This window comes from Hippocampus guttulatus, chromosome 6 (genome assembly GCF_054856545.1).
Source record: "Hippocampus guttulatus isolate MCC_2025c chromosome 6, RoL_Hgut_1.0, whole genome shotgun sequence".
NCBI lineage: Eukaryota > Metazoa > Chordata > Actinopteri > Syngnathiformes > Syngnathidae > Hippocampus > Hippocampus guttulatus.
Window position 1 is genome coordinate 14,026,661 of NC_141266.1, and position 22,271 is coordinate 14,048,931.

A 22,271-nucleotide genomic window follows, 5' to 3' on the forward strand; every position below is an offset into this window, starting at 1 on the left:
AACATTACAGGCGATGTTACGCTTTGTAGACACCTGGTGGCGATTGGTGCAAACTGCAATGCCAAGCGAAAATTGCGTTCTTTGGATGGATCTGTGTGGAGCAAGAAAAACAAACGATTCAAATACATTTTACATTTGTTATTTTTAGGAGTTGTGACTTAGTTAGGAGCCAGCCCACGATTCCATGTAGCCCCAAAAAGACTAGCGTTTGAAGCCATTTATTTCTGCCAAGAATATTGATAATTCCCTGTTGATTTTCCCCTTGAGTGCAATCAGTGTAATAAATTAAAAATAAAGATTATTCCCTTAACAAGATCAGACAGGTGTTGATTTATACAGCACAATGCTCAAAGTGATAAATCAATTAGAAGGATGGTGAATATTGATTATCAAGGCAATGTTGTCAAACTCAAGGCCAGGAGGCAAATCAGCTCCACCGCATCATTTTATGCAGCACACAACAAATCCATAAACAAATAAAAATCAAAGAAAATATCCACCAAAATGTAAACCATTACTCGAATCAATTTCTTTACCAAATCCTATCCTAACATACAGTACATTCACAATTTAAACAATATTTAACTGAAAATGTAATTGTTAAAAAATAGATAAATGGAATAACACTAAAATGCAAGGACAATTGTGTCCTGTATGTATGAATGTATGTGTGTATATATGTATGTATGTATGTGTCATAATAGGAGCCTCCTGTCAGGAGGTGATTGTACATTGAGTTATCACGGCCATCTGAGGCATTAAAAAAACAACAACATAAGGACTATGTAGCCAGCGATGAAAGCCCTGATCTATGCCTATATTAAAAGTAACAATTTAAACGCATAAATCTATGCATCTGGCGTATTAATTTTGTTTTTTTTAACTTCCCAGTAAAGTGCAACAATAAATTAAATCACCTCGATATATAAAAAATAACTTAAAATGCACAATTACTAAATCAAATAAAAAATAAAACGTCAAGAGATTACTGAATACTAGACAAGAGATAAATGCAACAAAGTGCCAACAAATTGGGTTAAAAGAAAGTTCAATAATTGATTGGTCTTAAAAATATGGAATGTGCAATTGCTTTAGTTAAAAAAATCAAAATTAACTACCTTAATCCATTCATTGTACTCTTCTGTGCTCCTTTGTTTAAGTTCTTAACCCTGGAGAACCCACGGGGTCAAATTTGGCTCCTATAAATTCTGCTACTCAAATGCTACCCTTAAATCCAAAAGGGTCAAATTTGGCCCGAATCCTAAATTAGGATTAAAGCATTAAATATTTGAAAAAACATATATTTTGGTGTTCAGTGAACATATAGCTGTCATTTAATGTAAAATTCATAATTTTCCAAAGAAGAAAAGGGTTCTTGGGTTCTCCAGGGTTAAAACAACAACCAGAAATACTGTGCACAACACCGTAAAGGGAGGCTCTGTTGTCTGTAATTGCTCTGTGATACGCCTGTACACTACTAGGTAGCGCTCTTGTACTTTCGGTTGCAGGGCGCAGGCAAAGAACGAAAGAAGAAAGCAGAGGAAAAGTCACAAAGAAGACGGGAGGGAAGAAGAAGGTACGCGGAAGTAACGGAGTTTGTTGCCTTTATTTAATTTTTCATCACTACCTGCTTTTCTCCGAAAAATCGATAGGTACATTGCTCTTAACCGTGTAAGGAAACAGCGAGTAAACGATTATTGGTTGACTTTGTGTTAAATTGCCATAAGCGGTCAAGGGACTGGGTTGTGGACGAAGTTGTTGGAAGCTAGCTTGTAGCTACATGTAATTCTCCATACGTTTGACATTACTAAGTTTGCCATTGAAGTAATGCACTTAATCTCCTTTCACAACCACGTCGCTTTCTAACTTTTGTCATATGGTCTCTTTTTTTATTTTATCCCGCTGTCAGAGGAGAACCCACACTCCCCAATCATGAATCTGGAAAGACTGCCGAATGAGGAGAAACTTGGACTTTGCAGAAAATATTATCTTGGTGAGAGCAAATCACATTTACATTGAAATTCAAAGTCACTGTGTTGAGGTCACGACAACACAGTGACATCACAGTTACGTTACAATCCTGTCTCGATAGAAAAATATACGATGTAAGATAAGAGAATTGGCGGTGCTATACATAAGTATGAGGGTCATTCAATAAATAAGGTGAATTTTTCGGTATAAGGACTTATAACACAAATAGAAGCTTACTTTTTTTTTCAATGTGGACTCCCAGCACTGTCACACACTTTTCCCATCTGTGCACAAGCTTCCATATTTTTCCTCTGCGTAAAAATATTTGGACTGATGCGACTCAGCAAGTCGCTCGCAACACTTTTGACTTCATTGTCACTTTCAAACTTTGTGCCTCTCGTGAACGCTTTTAAGGGACCAAACAGGTCTCAGCTGTAAGGGGGATGAGGGAACAGTTCCAGCCCAGCTCGTTGATGGTCTGTACCGTTTGGGCTGTTCTGTGAGGCCGTGCACTGTCATGATGCAGGATGACTCCTTCTCACTGATGACCCCTGAGTTTGTTCTTTGTCTTTCTTGACCTGCCTCAGTAGTGAATGTTACTTTGACATGACAGAACGTTTTTAAAAATAAACATGACATGCTTGGATGGGGGGGAAAAAAACAGGCAATATTTACCTGTTTGTACCATTTGATAGGGTCCTAAATTTGGTCCTAGGAGCGTCCCCCTCTGTAAGGAGAGTCCGTCACAATAACTGCTTGTCCAGGCCAAGCCACCGTTCATGTTTGAAACACTGTCAACCATTGAATATAGCCGTCTTTTTGCAGGATGCAAATGTATAATAATAATAATAATAATGCATTTTATTTAAAAGCGCCTTTCATGCCACCCAAGGACACTGTACAGACAATAAGAAAATACAATGTAAAAATTTGTAAACGAGATATTATATAAAAACAGGACATAAAATCATAAAATCATAAAAACATGGAAAGAGCTAAGAAATGGAAGAGCTATGTGTTGTAGGCAATCCTGAACAGGTGTGTTTTTAGACGGGACTTGAAAGTGGAAAGAGGTGTGCAGTTTTGGAGGTCCGGAGGTAGGTTGTTCCAGAGCTTTGGAGCAGCGTGACTGAAGGCTCTGGCTCCCATGGTGCTCAGTCGGGCAGGGGGCACTGACAGGCGGAGGGAGGACGAGGATCTGAGGGAGCGAGGGGGGATATGCACCTGGAGAAGGTCGGATAGGTAAGGAGGGGCCAGGTTGTGGATGGCCATATATGTATATAGAAGCAGTATAAAATTGTCAACTGTCAACACGCTCTTCTTCACAATTCCAGATTTGGATTTGGGGCAATGTCTGAATCCTGTCAAAATACATCTTTCAAGACACTCCTGGTTTATGCATGATAAAATAAACAATGCAGTGTTGTATAATGAAGTGATTGCACAACTAAATGGGCCAAAAACCAAATACTTGCAGATGAGGAGAGGGAGGGGTCCCTTGGCCAAGTGTAGCACACTCCAAATGGCCGGGTGTCAGTTTAGTTATTTACGGCCCCCCAAACTGTACAAAGTGTCATTGTAGTGAATTATGTTCTTCAGGTGTTAGAGTGACCGCCCAAACTCAGTTCAAATGCATTTTGTATTGTTAATACTTTCTGTTTCCCTCAGGTGGATTTGCTTTTCTGCCATTCCTTTGGCTTGTCAACGTTGTTTGGTTTTTCCGAGAAGCTTTTGTAAAACCAACCTACACTGAACAACTGCAGATCAAAACATGTGAGTGTGCCAATTGGTAATCTTTTACCTGATGTTTTAAACATCAACACAGAATTTACTACGTGCACAAATGAAATGTTAAAAAGTAAGAATGACATGACAACACAACAAACATGATGAACCATGATGAAAAAGCCCTTTGCCACAGAATTGCGCACCTGCTAGAAGTTCAATAAAGTAGTCGAGGGTTACTGGTACAAGCAGAAACGTTTGACAGCATTTTTATGTTTTTGTTTTATATCATGTCAACTGACAATGGCATTCTTGTGTGTTTGTTTTGACATCCGTGTAGATGTCAAGCGCTCAGCACTGGGGTTGCTGTTATGGGTTGCAGTACTCACCACTTGGATCACCATTTACCAGCACTACAGGGCCCAGTGGGGGGAGGTGGGGGACTACATCTCCTTCACAATTCCACTGGGAATTCCTTAACCCCTTTTTGTTTTGCATTCTCTGGCTAAATGTGTTCACTAAGTAAGTTCTTATGTATGTTTGTATTTGTTGAAAATAAATCATGGACTGGAATGTTCCCATTTAATGTATTAGTTTGTGCTAGACCATTGGTTCTTAACTTGGGTTCACTTGAGCCCTGGGGCTCACTGAGGTGTGTGTGCTGAGGGCATGGGACCAAGGGATGTCGTTTGTTGCAACAATAACGCCGCTTGGAAAAAAAACTTGAGAACGGTGATGTCAAAAAGTGGCTCGGATAAGAGAGACAGGCTTTGACCTTTACAAATAACCGCAAATTCCCCACCAAACCATTCTTATGTGAGACACACATTCCTTTTTTTTTTTTTTTTTGCTGCTTATCTCTTCCTCCTCCTTAAAACGAGCAAAGCCAGGGCTTTCTTTTGCAACAATAACAGGTACATATTGTGCAGTCAACTTCTCATCTAAACCAGCAGGAAAAGCCTTCCTATGTACTTCCCACGGTATACTGCTACTTTAGCACCTCCCCAATATGGGAAAGGTTGCATTCTTATAGTCTGCCCTGTGGACCGTTCACATTGAGGAAGTGTAGGCCTTTTCACACTGACTAAACTTGGCAGGAAATAGCGCGGCATCGACAAAACCATTCATTGTGTATGTGCTGCGTGCGCACAAGGATGGAACCCGTGTCACTCAAGGTGGTCGTTTGCCGTTACTGTTCAATGCCTCTGTAAGGTGTTGTGACGCCAGACAGCGCATCCAGTAGGACAGAGGTTGACGAGTGATTTCAGTTTCTATTTTTTCCAATTACAAATGGTTCGGAATGTGTACCAAAGTTGCAGGGCTCAGAACCTCCAGCAAGCTTAAGAACTACAGTGCTAGCCCTAAATGACTTGCAAATGATAAAACCATGTTAACCTTTACCTTTCGTTTGTGGATGAGCACTGTTTTGATCTTGCTTGAATGGCAAATAAAAACTGATCAATTCCCATGTGTTTTACATTCCTGATTGAAACAGTCAGCATCAAGTGATGCAGTACAATGATACTGTATGAACGCAGGCATGTTCTTTGACTCATCTGTGAGGTATGTTGTGGACACACGTAATCTGAAGTGCAGTAGAGGTCGCCTAAAGTCTGGGCAATTATTGGCGCCTGTTGTGGAACCCAATACTTTTAAGCCCCTCAAAATGTGCCCTCACTTCCCTATTATCCTTTATGAGTCAGAACATATTCAGTGCCATATTTAGACAGTGAAGTCAAAACTTTGGTGACGGGTTCCAAATTGTGGGATACAATATCATTCCGATGTGACAACTATGTATATCAGAACATTCTGTACTTTTCAAAGGAGAGAGACATGGTTGATATTTAAAGGGGAATGAATTAGGTCCTTCTATGGATGTCTTTTCTTTGGCTGCTTTTGTGACCCTAGTCCGATGTGTTCATGTTTCAAAGATGTCCTTTCATTGATCAGTAATTGAATCAACCACTTGCGGAGTCAAAGTACCACCAGAAAACCGAACTTTACAGACATCTGAGATTTACTGTCATACAAGTGTAAAAAGTAAGGTATCCACAGTTATGAAGAAAAAACAATGACGCATGAGCTCCTTGAGGAGTGAACAGAAATAGCTGCTTCACATATACATAGCTGACAATCCACAAACATCGTGTCAACTAACCATGTTGTGCAGAGGACCACCTGACATTCCATCTGTAAATTATTCTACAATAAAGCCAAACCAAAAAAGGGATGTTGGTGAAATTACAGTGTTTTACTTTGGGAGCATTGGACCTGACATCTTCCAAGTATTCACTGCTGTTAGTTACTGTAAATGAATCGATTTGAAGAAAAATAATCATGTTGTGAAATATAGTGCGTGTTCTCCATCCATCAACATGTTGGGACATCCGTTACCAATGATAAGTGGTCCAAAATGTCAACCTCATAAGTACTTTTAAACTCCGCAAACCATCTTTAAGCTACAATAATAAAGCGGGATTGTTTGCTAATCATAGAAAAATGTTTGGACTTAATTGATGGGCAAACTTACTGGCAGCTCACGTGCAGTGGCATGTGTTTGAAGCACCCCTGCCGTCTGTTGCTGCCTCTCTGGCTTATTGGCCCAGGCAGTGAACCACCACCAAAGCTTTTGAACTTATTTTTAGACATACCCATCTTGAAAACCGACATTTAGTGCATGTTCAGTGTGATGACTAAGCGATAACAGTTAGTTGATGACAACGCTACAATTAACCCCCACCCCGAACAAACGGTTGGATACAATTTTGATACGCAATGATCCCATTCATTCACTAATAAGCCTATGACAGCTGCTTCAGTCCCAAAACAAACTGTCCTGCTGCACGAACAGAATCCCAAGGGTACACATGCTCAGAACATAACAGAAGCAAGGTGTCCCTTATAAATTCTCAACTCATTATGCAACTCCAGTATATAACACGGCTATGCTCAGCAGCCCGGAGTCACGCAGCCACTCAAAATCACACTCCGCACAAGGAACACTTGATACTCCACTACACTCCACTGAAGAGAAAGGTAGGTTGTGACCCACCAGACAACTTGTGCTCTGATATTTTGCTGCCATAACTCTTAAGTTTTCCAAAAAAAATTCTCAGATCGGACAATGGATTTTATCCAACCGTCCACACTCCCAGTTGGTGGCATCCAATGGGAGAAGGTTTTACCCACGCTTTTTCCTCGTCTCCATGGGACTTACGGACAATATAGCTGGACACCCCAACTGCTAATTCCAGAGATTGATAGTACCACGGCTGGAGAGGTGAATCTGTTTATTTACTTAATATGGGTTTAACATAGTTGGACAAGATAAATGATTTATTTACAGGTAATTATGAGTGAGCTTTAAAGTGGGCCACTATATGCAGCCTAAAAGCTTTCAAGTGGAGAGTAAACCTCTGTCTCATATTTATAAGTGTATAAATAACAAACATTTAAATGTTCGTGCTCCAAAATGAATTTAAAATTGGAGCTGTTTTAGTGTCACTAGGTCAAGTCAACTTTCTTGTCAAATATGCTCGATGTGCAACATGTAGCACAGATGAAATTTCTTTCAGGATTCATTTCACTTTTATATTCATGATTTATCTTGTTTGATTGGATTCATTTAATCTTGCGAATTATTTGATGTTGACAGGCAATTTGTGATGATAGTGGATTTAAAGTTCAAGTGGATGTCAAACTTTTCAACCCCAAGGATCTCCTGGTCAAGGTGGTAGGAGATTTTGTAGAGGTACAAGGGAGGCACCAAGAAGAAAAGGTTGGTGTAGTCAGTGCATGGTATGTTGCAGTATTTTAAATGATGACTAAAGCAACAAGCCACTGAACATGTTACTCCCCTTACCGTGTTCTTTTAGAAAGATAGTCCTGGGATGACAACACGGCAGTTTAACCGGCGCTATCGAATTCCAAAGGGAGTAGACACCATGGCTCTGGAATCAGCAGTTTCCCCAGACGGTGTCCTTATCATATCTGCACCCATGCTGCAAACAGAGACGTCCAGGTCTCAGCCATTCTCATAAAAGCCCATATTTGTTGGATTCTGATATGGCCCAGTCTCTGAGATTTGTAAATAACTCCATTGCATATCAACCTTTCATAATATTTTAAGAATGCACACTTTGTAAATATTGGTGAGAATATGTGTGATGATGAACTTTTTATTGTATTGTATTTCTTCCATAAATGCCAATAAATGACATACAAAAATCACATTTTAAAAATCGTCATGATTTACTGCATCAGGTTGGGGTATCTTCTTGTTTATCCAGGAAATTGTGCAACATTAAGTCCACTTCACTGGAAGGAATAGAACAGATATGATCTCAAAACATGACAGAAACGACATGAGATCTCAATTTAGGCTATTAAATGTTCAGTTGAGCAAATATATCCAACTGAGATGTTACCTGATTTGCTCCTTAACACATTTTCTTTGCGTGCGAAGGACTCGGAGTAAAGGGTCGTCTTCAAATTCTTTCTCATCTGAATCTGACAACAATGAATCATGATTACGGGTATTCAAAGAGTCTTTTTTTGTTGTTGTTCCCACGATATGCCACTCATGTTACAAAATTAAGTGGATGTTTCGGAATGCGGAGGGGGGTGGGACAGCCGTACATGTGTTACAATGTAGTGCTCACAATTAAGAATTGGGGTAAAGGTTGAGTGCCCTACGTTGCCCCCTTGGCTTACCTTCAGCCTCTTGCAGCAGCTGGAACATGACCTCCAGTGAGGTGTTTGCATTGCAAGAAGAAAGTGAGGATTGTGGAGGAGCAGGAGGCGATGGGACAGCTGCATCTTGTGGAGAAGAATTCTCTGGTGGGAACAGGACCTCTGAAACAACCTGCCAGATTCAATTACAAAATCCTCCCGGTTAATCCATACACAACACTATGATTACCTTTCAAATCCATTTGACGGGGCTATTTGCATTTGACACTACTTGATGTGGTACTGTCATTTATAATGATCTCAAACAAGATGATTATAATTTCAGCGCTGTTAAATGTGTCCATTTGTTTACATGTGCTTACATGCTGTTAATTCAGTCTGCTCTAGTCTATGCAATGTGTCAGTTCAGGCCAACATCCACGCAGACCTCCATCATGGCATAACTCCTCAATCAATGTGACACTGGCATGGAAAATGGAGAACTCTTGCTACTTTACACACTAATGTAAAGGAGAGTCTGTTTAGTCAGGCTAGTGTAGCACATAAGTGTGTATGCAATCGTTTAGTATATGTTTATATATATTTGCTGGACCATACTTAGTGTTCATGTTGACATTGTCAAATTTCTCAACAGGAATTAGTCAGATGGATGCATTTTATTCTGTAAAATTAATAATGAATACTGCATTTTCAATTCATTAAATGTTAGTTGACTTGATTGTTGATCTAGGAACATTTGTCAAATGTCCATCCCGCAGAGATCAATCAATGGTGGTGTGGTAATCTGAAAACAAAACACTGTCATATATTAAAACTGCCCGTATTTCCTGACAGTGGAATATTATTACATTAATCTTAAAATAAAATAAAAAAATCATCCCTCTCTGTCCCTGTTTTATGCCTCTAATTATGACAAGAACAGCCTATCATCGACTGTAGAGACAGAAGGCGTGTTGTCAGTTATTTGTGGGCACACGCGGCAGCTGCGCAGGAACACTCAGCATCCTTGGTTTCCATTGTACATTCCAAAAAGTAAAACTGCAAACTGGTGACAAACACTAAGTGTATGACAACACTCCAACATGAATCATTCATGCTAGCAATGTAACAGTAGTGGCTAACTAAGACTGGCTTGTTTACAAATGTGCTCATCTCATGCACATTCACGTCAACGAGGGGCACGGCTTCGGTCGGAGATGCAAGGGGGCAGGAAGGAGAGGAAGGCTAAATCAAATCTTGTTAGCAGTTTGAAAGCTGCTAACTGCCCTCGTAATGGGACATAATTTACATCAAGATGTGCAATGAAGATGATGACAATAACTTGGATACAAGTGGTGAAGTTGTGTACACGCTGACCTGTCCTAAGGTACGATGTAGTGGCGATGGCGGTGCATGACTGCTTGTATCTTTGCATCTCTTCTGCTGCTGTGGATCTGCCCGTTTCTTGATCTTTTTTGTAAGCTTCTGATCTGCAGAACTTGTAGCGCTAGTCACGTCAGCATGCTCACAACATCCAATACACCTACAGAAATTGCACATCACATGAAGCATTCAATATGAAGTGTAAACACAAATCATGACACCGGGTACATGTCTTTGTATTGTACCTTGTCAATTTCTTTTGCTTTCTGATAATCCTCTCTCTCTTCTCACTTTCACCCACTTGCTTTGCTTGGGCTTTTTCAGTTTTAGACGTCTTATTTGTCATTCTGGGGTTCTCCGGATGATTTCCATCGACGGGTCGAGACTGACTCCCTTCGTCCATGTGTCTAGAAGGACTGGCATCTTGCTTAGGTTTTGAAGGATCGACGACTTTGATTTCTGTAAGTCTAGAGGGACGGCCTCCTTCTGAAGGTCTTGATGGACTGCTGCCTTCTCGAGGCACAGAATCATTCCCTCCATCTGTAGGTCTAAAAGGACAACCCACATCTGGATGTTGAGAAGGAGCAGGAGGTGGTGTTGGAATGTGTCTGTGAGGAGGCTCATCTGTGTAACTGTGCTTTAAGTTTCCAGAGACTTTGGCTTCTTTACTTAAGGTCTCTTCCGGTTTGTGTGGATTGCCATAGAACGTGCTAGCATGAGGTGACTGTGTGGAACAGGGAAGAATATCACAAAGGTGATGCATGTGCGCAGGAACATGCTCAAGAGAGTGTGGTTGGGAGACTTGTATATCAGAGGCAGCACTGGCAAGGGGGGCGGAGGTTGAGGGGTGATGTCCAGGGGCTTCTTTGGGAACTGGAAAAGCTCCTTGGGAGTCTTCGGGGTACTGAATACTTGACTGCTGCTATGGATGATATAAGCAAACGCAAAGTGACATTAAATACATTGAAATACAGATCCAGTAAATCTAGCATAAGAGCTGCTGTCAACTGACACAACCTTCTGGTTTAAACAGGCAGATGTCAGGCACTATTTGTTGGAGTAGTTATGATATGATTGTGCAGAATACAGAATGAACTGCACCATCGGTGTACGGCATATAAGGAATGCTGTAACTATGACTCCTACCTTGTAAGGGTGTAGATTAAGTGTGGAAAAATGGAGACTGGGGCCCGGACCTCTCAATGTGGGGGTACAAAGTCTGGAGTTTTGCCGGGACTGACATTGTTCACTGGCTTGCTCCATCTTTCTTCTCAAACGCCACTGTGAAAGGATGTCCTCAGGGGGCGCCGGTAATGAGGTGACAACGTATCTTTGGTGGGGCACAGCTGAAACGGAGTCCAACGTGGCCATTGCTGCAAAGACCACAATATACATACCAGGGAGGAGTTAACACTTGAAGAACACACTAAATGAAGAGAATGTGACAAAATGACCGATACGACGCGTGTCTTACTCGCTGTAGATTTTATTGAAGTGTTAATCACAGGTCTTTGCATTGTCTTGTTTATATCGACTGGAGAAGAGCGATGTGAGCATCCCACGCCATCTGAACTGACAGGAATTGATCCACTGCTGAGAATACTGTCACTGTTAAAAATGACAATAAGATCATCCAAGTTCAGGAATGAATTGATGCAATACAACTGATAGGAACTAGCAGCTTTGCAAACCCTCTCTGCAGAAGTCTACTGGCCCTTTCTTGAAGGTGGAGTATCTCTGTGTCCTCCAACTCACTCTGAGATGTGTCTGACGGAAACTGAGTTAAAAAAGAAAAAACATTGGATGGGAAGCAAGACATTTTTGTGGACATTACAATGCTTATGATTGCATTTGGCAAAGAAAAACTGGTCTGTTTGGTCAATTTATTTCAAGAGTCCAATTCAAAAAGTAAAACTCATGTCATAAACTGTATGGGCTCACTGGGTGAAATATGGCCCGATTTTGTTTTTAATAATGCATGGTAATAGCTTGCAACTAACAAAAAACTTCCCCATCCCAAGATTGAATCAAATGTATTGTAAACACAGAAATTAGGTAGGAAGTGACCTACCGAAAAGTATTTTCTTATCTGTTTAATGAATCTGTATAATATACAGTAGCTTTCACGTTTTAAAATTAATAGTATGAACTGACTAACTTTTCAGTCATATTCTAACATATTATTATCAGAGAGGCCATAAAACCTCTATTTATATCATAGATGAAGGTTTTATGGCAAGAAAATGCTATATTCTTGCTCATTCCCAGTGAACATACATATGCATTCATATTGTAGTCTCCTCTGCAGGGTGAAGAATTAAAGTCATCAAGTGGGCGGTCTGCTGGACTGGAGATTGCTTGGCTTTGGTCATCTTTCGGATCAGACATAAAAACACAAAAAGGAGATATTTTCACATTTAAGGAAGATGATCATTTGATCCAAAATTTGGTACCTTTGTGTGAGATCTTTGTTGGCGTAAAATTAGGACGTAAGGATGAGGAAGACATCCACCACAAAGGTACCCTCTCCTGTTCAAATTCAGACGACATCAACTGCCGCTCCTCTCGACTCAGCGGTTGTCCATAGCGAAAACGATCAATGTACCTGTGAGAGCAATGTACCCGGTTCATGAAGGAATTTTACAGACTAAATCATCATGATTTCATTTGTCTTCTAAATCTCAATCATACTTTGTCACTACTGAATCCCGGTGAGCTTCTAGTTGAGAGGAAACAGTACATTTTGGAACTCTTGAGGATATTGAAGGTCCTTCCATGTCAGATGAGGTAGGAGAAGAAACCCGGTCAATGGAAGGTCCAGAATGTGTAAAGAAAGATGATCCGTGTTTTTCGGGCCAGTGATTCTCATTTTTGTCATGTGTGTGCAATGTTCGATAGTCTTGCTGGAGTGAACGGATAGGAATCAAACTCTACAAAGAGCAAAATACTGTATGTTTTTAAAATGCAAACAAACACATGGTTTCACACCACTTATGTCCATATAATGAGCATCTTATGTCAGATATACCTGTTTGTTCCTTTTGTTTGGCAAGTCCTTGGTGTGAGACTGGCTGAACGATGACTTCCCCATTAGAAAGGCTGCTGGCTCGGATGCATTCTGCTTTATTGTTGCAGAATTTCTAAAATTGAAAATATAATAATACTAATATTCATTATAATCATACAGAGGAAACTCAATTTACATTCATTTGTCCGTAGTGAGATTCAAACTTTAAACCTCCAGTTCCAAAGCCCAAAGTTCTTGGTTTGAGTCCCACTGTGAACAAATGTGAAATGGAAACGACTGTACTTGTTGGAGCGATGCTATTTTGCTTCCCGATTACCGTCAAGGAACCCTTGAGCAAGGCACCAACCCTACTACGTTCCAGAACAATAAGTTTTGGACATACAGTGTCTGGTCTTGCTTGAGCTTACCTGGATTTCATGAAAGCTGATGCTGTCAAATAGAACCAGAATAGGTTGCCAAACAATTGTGCGCAGCAAAGGATGTTTAAAAGTGGATTAGGATTATTAAAAAAATTCGCGTGTATGATCCCAAATTACAATGGTTTTAGAGTAACTTCAGCAGCCAATTTACGCACTCAAGATATACACGAAACGGAAGTTCAATGGATTCAAACGTTTTCAGACTACAAAGTCTTGGTAGGCAAACATACTAATCTGCTCCGTGTACCCTTTTGAAAAGAATTGCATCCATTAGGTCTAACCTCAGCCTACAATGGTACCGCCGCTACCGTCAAAAACTGCCAAGCGAAAGAATACTACCGGTCGTTGTTGACATCGAGACTATCAACCAATAGACGTGGGGCTTGGTATGAGCGACATAATAATTGACCAATCGTCATGAGCATTATGGATTCCAAAACACCAATCGGTAAATAGGAAAAGGACAGCGCGCGGAAGTGGAAAGTCTTTTCGGAGGCTAAAGCTATAATGCTGAGCCTTATCTTCTCTTATGGACGTTGCGCGTTCACATGCTAAGAAGTCATTTAATTTACACGTGAGCGTAATGTACGGAATCGGCGAAGAGTTTTAGCTGTATTTGTTTCTGCGGTGATATTATGGAGTGGCGAACCACGGTTGGTGATTCAAGCTAATGGCAAGACTTGCTAGCCGTTTCAAAACATAAGCAGTCCCCGATTTGAAAGAGGACTACACTAGCTCGATTACTCAATTTTAAGGCCGGCACTACCATAAGGATACAATGCATCACGTCAAGGTCAAAGTCGAAAGGCCAGGTAAACTGTTGTGTTTTTTCATGCTACACTTTATTACCTTTACTATAGGAAGGAACAGATTAAGTCATCTCTTTTTATCATACTCCTTTCTGTATGTATGTAATATTATGCAACTCATAAGTGTTGAGCATTAGGGGCGGTCCTGTTTATTGGCGGTTGTGACATCAGTAAAGATGAAAACGTTTCAGATTAAAAAAGGTAAAGCAACATTTATGCTTCAACACTGGCTCAATAAGGGAGTGTGTGTGGATGTGAACTGTCTCGGCGTGAGTCATAGTCGAAAGCAATTTTTGGAGCGTTATGTTCCCAGTCATGGTAATCAAGCGACTCACGTGCACAATCCTTAATACAAGGGTATATCAGTATTTACACCAAATAAATAAAATGTTGTCTCTTAAGATGTGGAGGGGGCCGCAGCACGCAACAGATTGGATTCTATTTTAAAGGGACTGGTGGAGAAAAGTGAAAACGAAAGGTTAGTATTTGACTCCATTTGAAATGGACTGGTAGTCATCTGATCGTCATAATTAATATCACTGCACTTTGAGCAGGGAACAAAACGAGAGTGAGGCTGGAAAAATGTCACTTGACTCGATGAGCAAGTAAGTCCAAGGATTATTGAATTAATTATACATTATGCATAGTAGTGTGGTGAGAGTGAATGTTATTGTAATGTTTCAATGTACATTTATCAAAATGTAGATGTCAGCTTTTTAATCACAATTCTCTCTCATTCATAGGGATTTGTCCCCATTGTCTGCTGGAAAACGGTAAATATTTACTTTTTTTTCCATTAAAAACATTGCATGCAAAAAAAAAGACTTACCGTATATTGTTATTTTAATTCCTAGGCCATCTACAAGATTCCCACAGCATCGTCGCAAAAAGCGCAAAGAGCTGGATGAAAGCATAACAGAGAGCAATACTCACAGACAAAGTAAAATAGATATTTGTTAACTCTTTGTTTTTACCCCCTTCAAGGAAAATAAATCTCAAAGTAATATGTCTCTTCAGTGTCCTGTTGGAATGTATTATGGTTGCTGTGTTGTTGTTGTTGTTGTTGTTGTTTTTGTATCTTGAATTGACTTCACGATATCTGTTTTCCAGATGCTTACATTATAAAGTTGTTTGACCGAAGTGTGGATCTGGCTCAGTTTAATGCTAGCACCCCCTTGTATCCTATTTGTCGCGCATGGATGCGAAATAACCCGTCCGTCCGAGAGCCCAGTGAAGGATCCCCAAGATCCCCACAAGTCATGCTAGAGGAAGAGGTAAGGGCCACTTATGAAACAACTTATCTTAAAATCATCTTTAAGCTAAGATACTGAAAAAAAACTCAATTCATTTTCCATGTGCAGGTCACAGACATGATCAATGGCAAAGAGCAAATTGTATATAGACTACCTGCTCCAACCGCATCTCCCATCAGCCCTTCTGGTGAACCCATCAACCTCAGGATCCCACCAACTGAAAAACCCACAGTCACCAAGGTTCATGACATATTCTTGTTACTCTGTTAGACACATCGGTGTATTGCAATGTAATATCATTCCATCCATCCAGTCAAGGAAAAAAATGAGGTGCAACTGTATTTCTGTTAGCGCTGCAAGATGCAGCATTTGAGTATGGTTTTTAAAAGAGTCACATTGCAGGTCCCGTGATGCATCGTGGTACTACGTCTTAAAACATGGGTTGTCTTTGCAGGATTTATTTATTTATTTACACAAAATAGCTGTGACGTTTGACAGAGAGTGAACAATTCTCCAAAAAGAGTCAAAACGTGTGCGTCAAGCTGTTTGTCAGTCACTCAGTTGAAGTTTACTGTAAAACTGATACCTAAACAGAAATAATTAAACAAGGAACGTCCACTACCTTAATGCTTACATTGACGAATGTGAAAAGCTCCAGATATGATAATGAAAGTTAGCACCAATTTTTTGGTCATTCTAAACTTACAAACATAGCAGCCCTGAGTGTTGTATGAAAGTATGTTAACAAATCATGATCACACGGAAACAAATGCCGGCATGCAAGTGCACACCTTGCAACAAATTACATTTGGGTTAAGGCGTGTTTGGGCTACTGCGATTCTTGAAGAGACAAACTTAAACGGTGCCTGTGTCGTGCTAGCTAATGCACTTAAATATTAATATTACATGAATGTTATCTTCCTGTTCAGTTAACAGATTCTGTGCCTGTGTCGGGTTCCTACCTCGGTGACCACATGGAGCGATGGAAAAAGATCAGACAAAAGTATGTGACTCATGTTATGAGAATCTGTTAATATGAAATGTGCAGAGTGGTGTAAAAAAAAGTCTTGACCAGGTATTAAATTAACTTGAAGATTTTTGTCTTCAGTCAGCCCGAGCTTTTCACAGGGGTTGGGGACCAAGACCTGCTCCAAATATAGTAAATTTGCAAAAAGTAGATGCCCCTTTTAGAATCGTCTATACAGTGAACAACCCCTGTTAATTATGGGGGATATTTTCCAGACACACCACCTAGTATAGGTGAAAATCCATGATATCAGACCATATGAAAAACATTTTGAGGATAGGTTTTCAATCCCACATGCGTTTAACATATTTAAACTTATTGAAATACGCATTAACTAAATGGCAAAAGTCTAGAAAATACTGCATGTTTTGAAGAATTGTCTGTGTGTTTGATATGTGGACCCTGGTAGGCTGTGGGGAGATGTTGGCAAGTCTTTGCGTGAGTGTGCTCAAAAATTAACAATGCATTAGCAACGGCGGCTTTGCTATTCACCATAAACCAGTTTCCTACAATATACCTGCGATCTAGCCAGATGACAGTGAGGAAATCCCAGGTGACTATTTTGAAAGAGGCTGAAGAAGAGGCTTCAAATAAACACCTTGTAAAAAAAATGTGCATGTCCACAATGACAAGTATCCCAAACCTATACCGAAACTTTGTTTATGTTTACATGTACTGCCAAGCACAATGTGCATTAAATGTGAAAATGAATAATTGGCACTTATTTTCCCTTTTTTCCCCAGATGGAAGGAATGTTCAAACAAGAACCAGTTGCGCTACAGTGAAAGCATCAAAATCCTTAAGGAGATGAAGGACTTCTATGATCACTAATTGAACACTGAAAGTTCTCATGTACTCCCCTTCAAAAGTATTGGAATAGCAACACTAATTCCATGCTTACATTTGATATGCAGTGCAACTTTTTAAAATTAAGATTAGAAGCATTATTTGTGACGAAACACATTTTATTTTTTTTATTTTTTTAGGGGAGCAAAATTACCTGAGCGGATACACTTAAATGGACAGAAATCACTAAGCCTTCACTCGTAGTTAGTATTTATTTGTATATCATATCCTTGCAATTTCTGCATCATGTGTATCCCATTGGCACCACCATACTTTGACATTTGTCGTTTGTGATTCTTGAGCTGAGCTCAAAGCCTCCATGAGGCTCCAAGGAGTGAGGTTTTACTAATGTACAATCACGCAGCAGTAGCATTCATTACATCTGTGGCTGAAAAAGCGAAACATGGAGAGCCTCTGCCACTGAATTGCTCATGCACAGTCAATGAATGGACCCAAGAGCCTTTTAAGATACTTTATCAACTCCCCTTCGTTTATAAAGCTTGCCAGAGCAAATGTGGTTCTTTTTTGCAGTCATACTATGTTGTTTTTGGTTCATTAAAAAAAGTAGTACATGTGACGCTGCATAATGTTTCCTGGCAACAGTCTTGCATTGCAGTGAGTAATTTGCATGTTTTGGTTTTTTTTTTCATTTTTTATTTTTTTTAATACAGTATTTGTTTTCCTCTCTTGGACAGTTGTGCAGTTAAGATGTGTTGGGCCACATATTTTCTGTCAAAACCTAGTCTTTGTTTTGTTTTTTTTAAGTCTGGGTTAGAAACCGGCAGTGACTGTATCGCATCACTGACCAGCAATCAGGCCCTCTGCGAATAAAAGATCTTTGTCTTAATTTCTTGTCTTACCTTACTCATCGTTTGATGTCAAAACAGAACATCTACAAAAAAAATAAAGGAATTGTCATAATACTTCAGAAGTGGAGTGCATTTGCACTGTCATCACCATTCGCACAGTAACCTTAATCTTCAAATAGACCTGATATGCAGTGTAACAGTTTGAGTCAAAGTATTTGATGTAGAATACGTTGATGACATTTAAGACTGAATAAATCAATGTACAGTACTCACTGTTAGCAATTGTCTTCTGCGGGCAGTTTTTTTTTTAAACTACCGTAATAGAACGTCTAGTGTTAGTCCTTTTTTTGGATTAATATTTAAATTTTGCACTAGTACCTTGGATGCTCATCTCCCGTTTCTATTGAATACAGTAGCTATTCATCCATCCATCCATTTTCCGAACCGCTTGATCCTCACTAGGGTCGCGGGGGGTGCTGGAGCCTATCCCAGCCATCTCCGGGCAGTAGGCGGGGGACACCCTGAATCAGTTGCCAGCCAATCGCAGGGCACACAGAGACAAACAACCATTCACGCCCACACTCACACCTAGGGACAATTTAGAGCGTCCAATCAGCCTGCCATGCATGTTTTTTTGGAATGTGGGAGGAAACCGGAGCACCCGGAGAAAACCCACGCAGGCCCGGGGAGAACATGCAAACTCCACACAGGGAGGCCGGAGCTGGAATTGAACCCGGTACCTCTGCACTGTGAAGCCGACGTGCTAACCACTGGGCTACCGGGCCGCCCAGTAGCTATTCATTCAACATCATATACGTGAAAGTTGATGCTCCCTCCGAATTCAAACAAAATACTTTTGAAATGCAAGCAATATTACTAATATAAGGTAAAGGATTTTCACTAGAGTAAAAATACATGTCGGCAAGATCAAGATTTTACAGACACATCGGTCAGCATGATAAATATCTCTGCATATAAATATTTGAGGACAGGCCTGAAGTTAAATCAGGATAGCATGCAGTGTTAACAGTTCCTCCATATGTCAGGTGCAATTAATTAAAAACACCTAAGTAAAAATATAGTGCATACATGAGCTTTGTGCGTCATCCTCAAATAATTAGCCAGACAGAAATGCAAAACCCATGTGAAACTTTAACTCTTTATTTTATGCACAGATTAGATGGATAGGAAGTGGTTGCTAACATTCCAGTCATATCGAAATGTTAATGATCACAAATGACAACCTAGATGACAAGTGGATGGGCGCATATTGGCATCAGTTTTCAGGAATGGTTTGCAATTTAATTGGAGGCGATGGTTCTGTCAATCCAGCTGCGCAGGTAGGACACACGGGCGTACACGGCAGGGGTGCGCACGTTGCAGTTGGAAGTGCCCCAGGACACGATACCCACAAGGTTCCAAGCTCCACTGTTGTTGCACACCAGGGGGCCACCAGAATCACCCTAAGAAACAAGGAAAAATGAATGTTAGATGTCTTTGTCCAATCAGATTTCAGCCTTGCACACCTCTTTAAGAGTGTGAAACTAGGAAATACTGTAGGTTTTTCACTTTTGTTGTCTTCACTGTTTCCATAATTGTGTACTGAGTAATGCATTCCAACCAAAGATTCTCCAGCCATGTCGGAAATCTGTATTCAGCTGAATGCCGCCCCAGTTGTCGTTGAACTTGTGTGTCCAGGAGAAGTGGGAGAATGTAATCTTACCTGACAGGACGAGACTCCGGAAGCACCAGCACAGATCATAGCATCAGTGATTCTGTTGTAACCCCAGTACTGCTTGCACTGAGTCGGGCTGAGTATAGGCAAGGAGGTCTGCTGCAGGTAACGGGGGCTTGCTGTGAACACAAAGCATCGAAACCTCCTTTAAATCTTCCATTGCGTCGACAATATTTGACGTGCGTTTGTCACTAACAAGTTTGTCCGGTCCTGCCCCATCCAGTGGTGACACATCTGGTTCCGGTGGGGATGCTGGTGCTGGAGCTGGCCAGACACACAGGGGCCACGGTCCTGGTTATCTGAACTGGAGAGGACAGCTTCAGAAGGGTGATGTCGTTGTTGAAGTTCTGGGAGTTGTAGTAGGGATGCGAGATGGCCTGTACGGAAACATCAACGTGAGCATCTTTGCAAACAAGGACATATTTGTACTCCTGTTAATGCACAATTGGATATGTTGACACGACTTACCCTGGTGATGGTCTTGACCTGAAGTTGCTCTTGGTTGGATTGACGATCGTGCTCACCCAGGATCACGCGGTGGCTTCTGGGACTATAAAAGTAAAAGAGTTATGGGGGGTGATTAGGATCCAAATGATCTTTTTTCGCTGAAAATATGTGTGAAACAAACTGGCACTACATAAGCAGCTAAGAGTAAAATTAAATCAAGATGAGTAAAAAGCAGTAGCAATAAAATACTAAAAGTAATAAAATTGAGTTTTTCTTTGTAACACATTTGTTTATTATAGTTAGTGGATAATTTGAAAGTTAATGCGTTGAAATGTATGGCAGTTACCTCTCTACTCCTGTTGCCATCAAATGCTCATGCTGAGCCTCGAACATGCAAAACGCATTTCAATACTTCACAAGAGCAGATGCCCGTGTTACGTCATGTTCCCAAACACTTTGTCAAAGATCTGACATCCATGAGCAATGCAATAAATACAACAATGAGCCAAATAAATGTGTGTGGATTTTTTGGGGGGGGTGTGGGGGTATTAAGCCAACTCAGGCATGGCTCACAGTCCTTTCTGAAAGTGAAGCATTACAGAGATCAATTTTAACAACACAAGCCAACCTAAATGTGTCCAACCTTACTATGTTCACTCGTTATAGTCACAATTTCGCATCATGGCCTCCTCAGAATGAAGAAATAGGTGAAGCTTTGCAAGATGATTTTTAGTGTTCAAGAGCGCCACTGTTTTTTTTTCTCACCATTTTAAATTGCTTAATATTGCGCAAAAAAAACAAAGCGAAGATACACTATTTGTATCAATTTGTGAAAAATATTAATTTTGACTGCCCAACAGCGACGATTTTAAAAACATCAGTGCTAATTTACAATGAAGATAATGATACTCAACATTTTTTACAATGTGGAAATACTTCTATTTACAAATGAACATAAAAACGGACGACACTTTGGCTGCCCCCTTGGCATCAACCGGGTGGATGAAACAACCAATGGGGAGGTACTTACGACACACGGCAATGAGCTGCGGTAACGACCCATTGCTGGTTAATCAGAGATCCGCCGCAGAAGTGGAATCCCCTGCCATCCTAGGAAATAGAAATTGTGTACATTAAAATCTTTCATCTTTTTGACAATAGTCGCGTGTACAATGGCATGGGGTGGAGATAAGGTTGGTGAGCTTACCTGAAGTGAGACCTGCCACGGCCAGGACCCAGGCACAGCATTCTCTCCATTTACAATCTTGTTGAAGCCGCTGACTTGGGGAGCGATTGAAGGCCTCCCACATCCTGAGACCAGATCAAAATATCAACACATACAGTATTCCACAAGATTTCCACACGTATGAAAGACACAGCCAAAAGTGTGGGTTTGACAAATGGGTACCGTCAAACTTTTTTAGTTTCATGACCTCTGCGAAGTGCCCTGTAATTGAGTGAATGTGTGACTCACCCAGTGCAGAGGCAACAAGTGCAAAACAAGTGATGAACAACAACATGGCTTTGTCTGGGCTGTGAATCACGTCCGTGGGCTTCTGACATGTGGGACACTTGCTTTTATAAGAGCCTGTCCTATGCTGACCATGAGCTCCATGTGTTCAGGTGCGATAGGTCTGGGAACGGAACAACTGCAGATAAATACTTGGAATGGAATCAAAACTCTCAACAAATTCTTGGACTTTTGATTGGTTTTCACATAAGCACCATAGAAATCCACCCATCTCTCTGTCCATTTTCTATCCCGCTTTTCCTATTTCGTGTTCACATGGGAGTGGAGACTATAGCAATTGACTTTGGGGAAATGGGAAACTACATCCTGGACTGGTCTGTAGCCAATCATGGGATACACCTTTAAAAAAAAAAAAAGGAAAAAACATTTTGCACTCACGAGTCGCGATAATATGTACACTTGCACATTCTGTCAAGATCCCTATACGGGGGTTGGATCAAAATTGCTCATATGTGTAAAACACGTTACTTTTTGATTCGATCTCATTCGATGGTATCGCATGTATGCGTGATGACGTCACCAGTGAATGTGTGGTAATATGTGTATTTAAATTTATAATCCTAATATAAGTATATGGATGCTAATAAGTACATGGTACAAAATAACCTCCACAA

At 40.5% G+C, this 22,271-nt stretch overlaps 5 protein-coding genes across 9 annotated transcripts; 3 read left to right on the forward strand and 2 right to left on the reverse strand.

Annotated features, from left to right (window-relative positions):
• Nucleotides 1-1,508: 1,508 nt before the first annotated feature.
• On the forward strand, nucleotides 1,509-5,162 carry psenen (presenilin enhancer, gamma-secretase subunit). Of its 3 annotated transcripts, none has more exons than XM_086114288.1 (4): nucleotides 1,509-1,576; nucleotides 1,910-1,993; nucleotides 3,640-3,744; nucleotides 4,037-5,162. In XM_086114288.1, exons 2-4 carry the CDS (start codon nucleotides 1,933-1,935, stop codon nucleotides 4,174-4,176), a joined length of 306 nt encoding a protein of 101 aa, XP_085970414.1. In that variant the 5' UTR covers nucleotides 1,509-1,576; nucleotides 1,910-1,932; the 3' UTR covers nucleotides 4,177-5,162. The 3 variants fall into 3 exon arrangements, with proteins under 3 accessions (XP_085970414.1, XP_085970413.1, XP_085970415.1); XM_086114287.1 differs by having other exon boundaries at nucleotides 1,523-1,652; XM_086114289.1 differs by having other exon boundaries at nucleotides 1,576-1,669.
• A 1,494-nt stretch (nucleotides 5,163-6,656) lies between these two features.
• Nucleotides 6,657-7,929, forward strand: hspb6 (heat shock protein family B (small) member 6). Its single transcript, XM_086114286.1, has 4 exons — nucleotides 6,657-6,735; nucleotides 6,816-6,979; nucleotides 7,355-7,477; nucleotides 7,575-7,929. The coding sequence occupies exons 2-4, from the start codon at nucleotides 6,824-6,826 to the stop codon at nucleotides 7,737-7,739; spliced, it is 444 nt and encodes a 147-aa protein (XP_085970412.1). The 5' UTR covers nucleotides 6,657-6,735; nucleotides 6,816-6,823; the 3' UTR covers nucleotides 7,740-7,929.
• On the reverse strand, nucleotides 7,862-13,515 carry proser3 (proline and serine rich 3). 3 transcript variants are annotated; one of them, XM_086114229.1, is made up of 13 exons: nucleotides 13,189-13,515; nucleotides 12,782-12,893; nucleotides 12,445-12,683; nucleotides 12,207-12,358; nucleotides 12,031-12,125; nucleotides 11,445-11,530; nucleotides 11,228-11,361; nucleotides 10,900-11,126; nucleotides 9,999-10,672; nucleotides 9,748-9,913; nucleotides 8,413-8,563; nucleotides 8,127-8,208; nucleotides 7,862-8,016 (listed from the first exon to the last, which is right to left on the reverse strand). In XM_086114229.1, exons 1-13 carry the CDS (start codon nucleotides 13,197-13,199, stop codon nucleotides 7,959-7,961), a joined length of 2,187 nt encoding a protein of 728 aa, XP_085970355.1. In that variant the 5' UTR covers nucleotides 13,200-13,515; the 3' UTR covers nucleotides 7,862-7,958. The 3 variants fall into 3 exon arrangements, with proteins under 3 accessions (XP_085970355.1, XP_085970354.1, XP_085970356.1); XM_086114228.1 differs by having other exon boundaries at nucleotides 9,999-10,675; XM_086114230.1 differs by lacking the exons at nucleotides 12,445-12,683; nucleotides 13,189-13,515 and having other exon boundaries at nucleotides 9,999-10,675.
• Nucleotides 13,516-13,666: 151 nt separating this feature from the next.
• On the forward strand, nucleotides 13,667-17,982 carry lin37 (lin-37 DREAM MuvB core complex component). The gene is made up of 9 exons (XM_086114276.1): nucleotides 13,667-14,012; nucleotides 14,412-14,487; nucleotides 14,564-14,614; nucleotides 14,753-14,782; nucleotides 14,864-14,949; nucleotides 15,120-15,283; nucleotides 15,371-15,502; nucleotides 16,192-16,265; nucleotides 17,033-17,982. Exons 1-9 carry the CDS (start codon nucleotides 13,979-13,981, stop codon nucleotides 17,118-17,120), a joined length of 735 nt encoding a protein of 244 aa, XP_085970402.1. The 5' UTR covers nucleotides 13,667-13,978; the 3' UTR covers nucleotides 17,121-17,982.
• Nucleotides 17,983-19,089: 1,107 nt separating this feature from the next.
• LOC147203618 (chymotrypsin-like protease CTRL-1) lies at nucleotides 19,090-21,666 on the reverse strand. Its single transcript, XM_086114271.1, has 7 exons — nucleotides 21,601-21,666; nucleotides 21,334-21,437; nucleotides 21,157-21,236; nucleotides 20,148-20,229; nucleotides 19,876-20,056; nucleotides 19,668-19,798; nucleotides 19,090-19,407 (listed from the first exon to the last, which is right to left on the reverse strand). Exons 1-7 carry the CDS (start codon nucleotides 21,644-21,646, stop codon nucleotides 19,246-19,248), a joined length of 786 nt encoding a protein of 261 aa, XP_085970397.1. The 5' UTR covers nucleotides 21,647-21,666; the 3' UTR covers nucleotides 19,090-19,245.
• Nucleotides 21,667-22,271: the final 605 nt, after the last annotated feature.